General features: G+C 38.1%; 4 protein-coding genes across 6 annotated transcripts in view; 1 reads left to right on the top strand and 3 right to left on the bottom strand.

Annotated features, from left to right (window-relative positions):
* Positions 1-3,016, bottom strand: part of LOC106650131 (rab3 GTPase-activating protein catalytic subunit) — a 32,015-nt gene extending 28,999 nt beyond the window's left edge. For 2 of the 3 annotated variants that reach the window (XM_014367970.2, XM_014367972.2), the window contains exons 1-5: positions 2,232-2,996; positions 1,824-2,118; positions 1,402-1,752; positions 908-1,319; positions 9-340 (exon numbers count right to left, since the gene is read on the bottom strand). In XM_014367970.2, coding sequence (XP_014223456.1) covers positions 9-340; positions 908-1,319; positions 1,402-1,752; positions 1,824-2,118; positions 2,232-2,427 — 1,586 coding nt within the window. In that variant the 5' untranslated portion in view covers positions 2,428-2,996. Of the gene's footprint in view, positions 1-8; positions 341-907; positions 1,320-1,401; positions 1,753-1,823; positions 2,119-2,231 lie in introns of all 3 variants that reach the window. The other variant, XM_014367971.2, reaches the window with a different exon arrangement.
* Positions 3,017-3,141: 125 nt separating this feature from the next.
* LOC106650035 (WW domain-containing oxidoreductase) lies at positions 3,142-5,418 on the top strand. The gene is made up of 6 exons (XM_014367814.2): positions 3,142-3,525; positions 3,605-3,906; positions 3,980-4,175; positions 4,242-4,427; positions 4,504-4,759; positions 4,834-5,418. The coding sequence occupies exons 1-6, from the start codon at positions 3,431-3,433 to the stop codon at positions 5,041-5,043; spliced, it is 1,245 nt and encodes a 414-aa protein (XP_014223300.1). The 5' UTR covers positions 3,142-3,430; the 3' UTR covers positions 5,044-5,418.
* Positions 5,419-5,502: 84 nt separating this feature from the next.
* Positions 5,503-6,587, bottom strand: LOC106650070 (histone H3.3-like). Its single transcript, XM_014367854.2, has one exon. It carries the CDS (start codon positions 6,339-6,341, stop codon positions 5,952-5,954), a length of 390 nt encoding a protein of 129 aa, XP_014223340.1. The 5' UTR covers positions 6,342-6,587; the 3' UTR covers positions 5,503-5,951.
* A 506-nt stretch (positions 6,588-7,093) lies between these two features.
* Positions 7,094-8,525, bottom strand: LOC106650067 (39S ribosomal protein L15, mitochondrial). Its single transcript, XM_014367850.2, has 5 exons — positions 8,260-8,525; positions 8,019-8,173; positions 7,791-7,956; positions 7,562-7,721; positions 7,094-7,479 (listed from the first exon to the last, which is right to left on the bottom strand). The coding sequence occupies exons 1-5, from the start codon at positions 8,365-8,367 to the stop codon at positions 7,178-7,180; spliced, it is 891 nt and encodes a 296-aa protein (XP_014223336.1). The 5' UTR covers positions 8,368-8,525; the 3' UTR covers positions 7,094-7,177.
* Between the last annotated feature and the right edge of the window lie 149 nt (positions 8,526-8,674).

Below are 8,674 nucleotides of genomic sequence, written 5' to 3'. Positions count from 1 at the left end.
AAACTCACCCGGGCAGCATGATGCCTTTCTCCCAGCGAAAGCGGACCTCTTGGACGAACTCGTGCCAGAGCTGGGCCAGGGCGGCCTGGCCGCCGAGATTGTAGGCGCAGTGGGCCGCCACGACGGCCAGACGCCAGACGAGGCTGTCGACGGCGCACGTCTTGATGCCTCGCCACTGGTCGTCGATGCTGCTGTTGTTACCGGCGCCGCTGACGTTTTCGGCCGTGGTTGTGCTGCCACCACCGCTGACGGTGGAGCTGGTGCCGACGCCACCACTGGTACTGCTACTACTGCTGGTTCCTTGATCGACGCTGCTGAAGCTGCTCATGTATGCCGCTCTCTGCGAGACAAAAGAACAAATCATTGCCAAATTCTTTTCCAATTGTTTGTTTTAACGAGTTATCGGATCGTTATTCGATTATAAATGTATTGTGTATTATTATATATTTTTCGAGGCATTTCTTAATTATATACAATTAGCATGTAGCATATAAATATTTATATATATTTTTTAAATTGAAACTTTATAGAAAAGTCTATGTAATTTTACGACTAAACATTACTGTTTTCTATGTGTATAGTACTTTAGCGGAATAAAATATTTATTGTAAAAACTCAACAACACATCGATTTTTGAATGAAATATTCAGACATTGAAGTTGCAAAAAAATGTAAATCATGCTTATCAACGATGTTAATCGAAAGTTTCGTTGATCTTTTTTTCATTGTTTTCACTTGCCACACGTATTTCGTGTCAATTTCAAGTTAAAATCGATGCGCACCCTCGTCGGTATCGCGCACGTGTGTCTATATTAAAGTCAAGTGACCCTCGAAGATCGATACAGCATCCCAAGTATAGCATCTAAGACGCTTTGAATTAAAGATGAAAGAAAAGCGTATAATTTACCGACTTTCCCTCGGCGTCGGGGAATACAAAGTAAAGAATTGGCAGTAGTACGTCCTCCGTTATGGGGCCCTCGACGTTTTTCCGCGACTTGGACGTCGCTCTGTGCACGACGGTCGAGATAGACGGTATTTTCGATTCCGTGAGAATATTAAAGGCCGAGCCAATGGATTGATTGTCGTTGTCGGTCGCGTAAGCCGCGCCATCGCCCAAAATGTCTGTGAGGCTCTTCGGATTGCTGCAGAGCAGTAAAAAATTCGACAGATACTCGCCGAGCAGGCAAGCAGGACCAGGAACCATTTCGACTTGTAGAGCCCACTCCGGGGCGGACAGTGGCTCTAAATCGCTGAAACTCTCGCTGTCTACAACGACGTTTTCACAAATTTCCGGCCAACTAACAAACAATTGAAATTCTCTGGCAAAAAAAAAAATAAAGAAAAAAAGTTAATTAAAACAATGTTTAATTCATATGTATAATTTATTCAAAAAGCCCTCACTTTATTGGGTCGAATGTAGCTCCAAATGGTAGTTTACCAAGTTCATCTACACCTAATGTTTCACCTTGAAGAAAATCAAAGTCAGGCGGTTCTTGTGTCCATGTACTACTTGTCCAATCTTTCAAAGAATATGTCAAGCGCACGGATACAATTACTGGATCCAGTTGAATACCACAACCTTCATTTATTTTCTGTTTGAATAAACTTAATAAACCTGTGAGATGCCTGCAATGTGGGGGAATTTTTTTCAAATGAACCATGTTCAAATGCATTCTTGATCCTTTTCCAACATTCACACCCAAATAAAATTTCTGCCATGACTCTTGTGCTTGAACAAATGCTGGCAATTCACTGCAATTACAAATTGAATTACATTATCATTGAAAAAGGCACATAAAAAACAAAAAGGTATGAACACCAACCAGCGAGCATTGCTAACTGCAATTGTCAAAGAACTGAGTAGAATTTTTATTCTAGTTTCATCGAGTATTGAACTCTTTTTTGAAGGCACTAAAACTAAAAATTCTCTTATACCATAGTATCGAGCAATTTCCAAGTGATTCTGATCTAATTGCACAAAGTCATTGGAAGCATTGAGGACATCTTTTTGACATTGGGTCCAACAATCTTCTTGCTCTTCAGACACAAGAATACAATCATTGTCAGTTGTTTCTTCCTCGAGTCTGAGCTTAAAGTGTTTCAGTCGAAATTCCACATCTGCAAAACGACCAGATTGGTTTAAAAATAACTCGCGACAAAGGAAAGAAAAACAACAAAGACAATCACGTCTGCGTGCGTTCAAGCAATTGTCAGAACATGAGTGAAATCACCTGCAAAATTGAGCTTATCGGACGTCTCATCCCAGGGGAGATTGATAAAATCGCCATGCTTCAACGGCGGACCAATTCTCCTCTGTGGCAGCTTCCACTCGTGTATCAATTCCTCCAATCTCGCTATAAAAACCTCCCATTCCGAGGCGGTGGTAAAGTCATGATGATAGACATCCTCGATCTCGACGTTATTCATCGCGGATCAGTCGCGTTGTCTCGTCTAGCCTCGGCGAGCTTTTACTGCTCGCGCACAGCAACACACTTTGTGCACAATAGAGCGTGCTAGGGGCCCTTCGATATGTCACTTTCGGATTTCAGAGAGAGAGAGAGAGAGAGAGAGAGAGAGAGAGAGACACGCGTGTTCAAACGTCAGCAGCAGCGGTGGCAGCAGACATACTGGCTGCCTTGAGATTTTCGAAATTCGCGAGGCTCATTCGTGCGACGACGATGACGACGTGCGTCCAAAAAATCAACACACACGCACGTACGCACTTTGTTATGAATACGTATATCGGAGCAACAGTGGCAGAGGCGCCCGCGCGCGATATGTAATTATGTTGTGCTGGCTAGTTGTAGCAGCCAATGTTTTGCTACGTGAAAGTTGACATCTCGACACGAGTTCTACTGTGTAGCAGCAGCGCCAGCACCTCTAAAGAGCAGCAGCAGTCAATATATGTGTATAGGTATGTTGTATCGGTCGAGTTACCGTACCTATTCAATGCAGCGCGCAGCAGCCAACCAAAAGCACGCACGCAGTGTGCGGAACTTGTGTTCAACTCAGACAACAACACACAGTCATGCTGGCGTTTTGCGATGCTTGGGCGAATCTGCGTTTCTCGACTCTGCTCGGCCCGTGTGCGTCCAGCACGAGGCGCCATCTCTGCGCGCGACACCGCAGTCTGCAAAAATATCCCAGACGCGAACGCGTTCGAGGTTATGAATGCACTTGCCTGCACTGCTGTAGTGCACTGCACGCCCATGACGTGAAGCGCATCGCGTTGCGAATCACGTGTGTCAAAGTATCATGATCGTGCACATCTGCCTCGTTTGTTGTTAGACAGACTATAGCCGAGTTTGTTGCTATTTTTTGTACAGAGATTTTCTATTGCATTATGAGAGTCGATCGTTATTGTTGATTGTGTGGAATCTTGCGACTTTTTTACATTTTATATTAAATATAGGAGTGCCGGAACGAGAATATGGTGGGCCTTTTAAACGATTCTGACAGCGACGACGAACTGCCGCCCGGCTGGGAGGAACGTGCGAGCGTCGACGGCAACGTTTATTACGTCAAGTAAAAATCTGTCAAACTAACTTTCTTTTTTGTTTCGAAAACAAAGTTCGTTAATGATGCTTTTTTTACGGTCGAGCAGTCACTTCACGAAATGCACCCAATGGACACACCCTCAAACGGGACGCAAGAAGATTGTCAAGGGTGAATTGCCCACGGGTTGGGAGAAACGCGTCTCCGACGATGGAAAAATTTTGTTCGTCGACCATGTAAATAGAACTACGACATACACGGATCCAAGACTGGCTTTTGCTCACGAATACAGAGAAGCGTCGCAACCTGTTAGGCAGCGTTATGATGGCTCCAGTACTGCATTGGCTGTACTATATGGCAGAGATTTGAGAAATAAAGTGGCTTTAATTACAGGAGCAAATACTGGAATTGGTAATTTGATTTATTTGAATTGGTGATTTCTGTAATCAAGTCTCATTATTTATCAATTATAAAATACTTTTAGGATTTGAAACAGCTAGATCTCTTGCAATTCATGGATGCACAGTTGTACTGGCTTGTCGAAATCAAGAGAAAGCTAAAGCGGCTGTTAAAAAAATTCAACAAGAAAAAGATAATGTAATTTGTCACATTTTACAATTAGATCTAAACTCTTTACAAAGTGTCAAAGAAGCTGCCACAAAATTTAAACTAAAATTTAGGTAATTTATATTCAGTATATTACTTTGAACAATATTACAATAGCCTTACTTGATTTTTATTTGTAGAACTCTTGATATTCTCATTTTGAATGCTGGAGTATTTGCTCTTCCTTACACATTAACTCAAGATGGTTACGAAATGACATTTCAAGTAAATCATTTGTCTCAATTTTATCTTACTTTACTTCTTGAGCATCCTTTGAGGAGTTGTCATAATTCAAGAGTTGTTATACTCTCCAGTGAATCACATAGGTTTGTAATTTTTAAAGTCTATTAAAATTTTTCAACCACCTATAAAAAACTAAATGATTTATTTTTGTTTAATCAGATTTTCGCTAATTCAGTCAGTTGAAGATCTTCATCCTATGACTTTATCTCCACCAGCTTATAAATATTGGTCAATGGGAGCTTACAATGATTCAAAACTACTGAATGTACTTTTTGCACAAGAATTATCAAAACGGTGGCCTTCAGTCAGCATATTTTGTTGTCACCCTGGCAACTTAGTATCTTCTGATCTAGCAAGGCATTCTTGGATGTACAGATTATTATTTGCCATTGTGAGGCCTTTTACAAAATCATTGGTAATTCTTGTTATATCACTTTAATGAACTCTAGAATAAAATATTTTAGTCTAAACAAATAATTATTTTTGCAGCAACAGGCAGCTAGCACATCTGTTTTCTGTGCTACAGCTCCTGAATTAGAAGGTGCGACAGGTCTTTATTTTAATAATTGTTATGCGTGTAATGTATCCAACACAGCATTAGATCCGCAATTGTCATCTCGTTTATGGGAAGTAAGTCAAGAAATGATTTTAGCTGTAATAAAAAAAGAAAAACTGTGGCATGACATTGCTCTTACATGATAAATATCATCAAGAATTATACTACAATCCAATCATCAAAATCAATTACTATATCAAGAGTGGATGATGATTATTTTAGTATTTGATTGACGGACCATCGGTGCTTGTTACATTTATCTTTTCAACTGTGATTATCTTCTAATGCAGTTAATACCTTGGGTCATTGGATTATTTTATTTTTAAGATTAGATTATTGCTCAAAAGACTAACAAGATGCAGTTTTATCTCTTTGTTTCAATATGTTGTTATAGTCTACATATCCATTCTAGTCAAACCTTTTATTCTAAATTACAAATTTCCATGCAAAAAATTTTTCCATAAGTACAGATTCAAAGGTTTTTTTTTATCATAAATAAATTTTTTTAAAAGAGGTAAACTCAGTGACTGCAGATATATTTATACATTCCTTTTTATTTATTTATATTAATATTTTTTCAACAATTTCATTTTAATTTTGAAAATTTCAATATTTGTGAAATGTGTATTGAGTTTTATTTATAAATATTTAAGAATTATATCTCTTTTTTAATTCTCTAGAAAGAGAAACACCTCAGTAATAACAAATACATACGCATTCATGTTAACTGTACATTAATCAAATTTTGATCATAAATTTTAAACCAACAATTTAGTTGATTAATTGATTTTATAGAACTTGACGTAATAAATACATGCGACAATTACAAACAAAGATCTTTAATTAAAAATAATATTTAATTTTTTTGTCCTACAAAATAAATTTTATAAGTTAATATAATATAAGATATAAAAAAGAAAATATCAATTGACAAGGCTCAGGACATGTCACATTTGATTTATAATATTACAGGCACTTATAGACAACATACATATTATACAGTAACCATGACCCTCATCCAGTCCTTGGAATCGTCAATAAATTAAACAATTTACTTATTTATAACGTCGCCGCGGCCTCGCAATCGTCTCAGCAACTGCATGTCGCTGCGCATCAGTGTGACTCGTTTGTTGTGTAAGCACAATAAGACGGCATCCTCAAAAAATTGCACAATATACATTTCGCACGCCTCTTGCAGGGCTTGCAGAGCCTTGTCTTGTATTCTGATTTGAAGGGTTCTTGGAAAGAGATCGTTGATGATTTCGCGCACGATCCTGGAAAACGGAGCCTTTGGTAATAGCAGATGCGTCGACTTTTGCAAATACTTGATTTCTTCGATCATGCGATTTCGGCGGGCCTTGTTCGAGGTTCGCTTGTCTGTTATCGTCTCCGAGTCTTTGCGTTTGTTATTCCTGGCCGAGTTGCCTTTTCGTCGCACCATTTTGAAATGTGTAGAAATTAAACTGCTATGCGTTTTAGAATTGTTGCACTGCGGCCCTTCGGCATATTTTGTTGATACATTCGAGAAGTTATGACTGCATACCGCAGAACTGTCGTTTTATCTAAGTTAGTGTGCACTACATAAGAAAGGAGTAAAACTACACACGTGCGTCCAAGTTCAAAATATTTTGTTTACGTTTGAATTCGGTACGTTACGCGTTTGGGTAACAAAAGTGTGAAGCTAATATATAGATAGATAGGCCAATGCCTAGTGTGTCATAATATAGTTCACCGAATGACCTAGGGACTGAGAGAGGGCGCGAATAGCAGATTTTGACAATTTTTGAATGATTATTATTATATCTTTATATTTTTAAACTTGATTGAATTTTCAATCTGAAAGTTTCAAACCGAATTTTTAATCTGAAACTTTAAAGCGTACTCTGATAAAATTTAGTAGTTTAGATTATTCTGTTTTACCAAGTATACTGACACAGCAGATTTCGAGATAATATTTCATCAACCGAAAACCACCCTACTGCAATTTTATATTTATGCTTAAAACAGGTCTTTAATGCGTCTTTCAGATATCATGACAATTGTTGCTTTTCAAGATTTTTATAAGTTTTATGCATTAAAAATAATTTAAATCAGGTATACATAAAAACTGTAAAATTAATTTTAATTTAAAAAATGAATATTTCTGGTTGATAAAAAGTGCAGATTTTAATAATATTTCATTCAACATTTTATTCTATGTATTATATTTACAAAAAGACTCATAAAGCAAATCTTTTAGATCTTAACAATGACTTTTTCATTCATAAAAACATACGCTTAGCCTCTGTAATATTCCAGTAAATAATCTTCTTTTGGTTTAAAAATTAATTTATCCTTAAGATTCACTACCCATCCTGGTTCTAAACCGTAAAAAAGCTGTCTTGGATCTTTTCTTTGTATTAACATTTCATAATCTGGATCATCTTCTATCCTTGGCAATTCATAGCCATATTTTTGCGCTAGAGCAAGTCTTGCTTGAGAAATTTTTTCTGGATCTGCCAAATATCCTCGATTTTCAGGATTCGAGTAATATTCTAAACAATCAGCTAGTGGCAACTTGCGACGTGGTATTGGTTCAGCTGTAATTATTGGATTATTATTATTGTTTTCTTTTAACCGATCATCTTCAGTTACAATTGTTTGAGAAATAACAAGCATTACCTCTAGAGAACCATCTGACAGGATCAACAGCACACTGGACGGAGGACAAGTCGTAATATGTTGTAGTTATAGTACCACCATTTCTTTCTATGGCAGCTATTGCTGGTTCTGATGCCCATTGCACTTCAATATTGACCTTACCTTTGAAAACATTTGCTCCCTACAAGTTATGTAAGTGTTGAAATAAATTTTTTACATGTGTAATTTAATTTTTCATGATGATTCATACCGCATCAGTGAGATTAAGTCCATAATGTTTTCTTTCTGGAAAACAATCGACTACACCAGTATTTACAAGGGCTGTCAAATCAATTGGTTTAGAAGTGTCAATCCTATTGGTATCAATAAGCATCTGAAGTTTATGCAGTGTTATAGGAGGATATTGACGTTTCAAACTGCAAGGGAAAAATGAGTAAATAAAAATTGATGGTAATTTCGGAGCAACTGTAGTACTTACTGATGACCCTTGTAATATGGTTCAAATCCAAATCTGAGGTAAAACGGCCAATTACCAGTTTCATATCCAAGTCTCATGTGATTTTGTCGCTGACCCGAACCTTTGTTACCGGCACCGTGTTTGTCACCACCATGTTGACCTCTTCCACGTTTATTCTAACGGAAAAAAGCATGGTTAACTAAAATGTGCTGAAGAATTCTTGAATAGAAGAATAACATCTTTCAAAGGCTATAAATCATACTTTGGGCTTGAAATTTGGATTTGGTTTAAGGTTAGCGTGCGAAACTCTGGGCAATGCTTGGAGCATCTTCAGAGCCAGCTCTCGACCGTGCAGGCCGGAGAACGACATTTTTGACGGGTGTAATATTCACTAGTTTCACAAATCGAACGCTGTCATTCAGCGTGCTAGGATCAATAATTGACAATAATTATGCGAGAAATTATCACCGGCCGACGAATGTTTTCGTGCAGCAGAAGGACTTGTTCGATTCTCGATCGAGATAAGCCATTCGCCAACAGCGCGAAGGTGGCAGCGCTCAATACTACCAACAATGAACGTTGCTCCGATCTTAGTATCTTACTCGCCGCGCGCGCTACTCACACACAAGCACAACAACAACACTCCTATATATTCGTGCGCTGCGTGCAATTGTCAA

Source organism: Trichogramma pretiosum, unplaced genomic scaffold (assembly GCF_000599845.2).
Source record: "Trichogramma pretiosum strain Unisexual culture from Peru unplaced genomic scaffold, Tpre_2.0 scaffold82, whole genome shotgun sequence".
NCBI lineage: Eukaryota > Metazoa > Arthropoda > Insecta > Hymenoptera > Trichogrammatidae > Trichogramma > Trichogramma pretiosum.
Note: the sequence above shows the minus strand (reverse complement) of the source record. Positions and strands in the feature narration are given on the sequence as shown.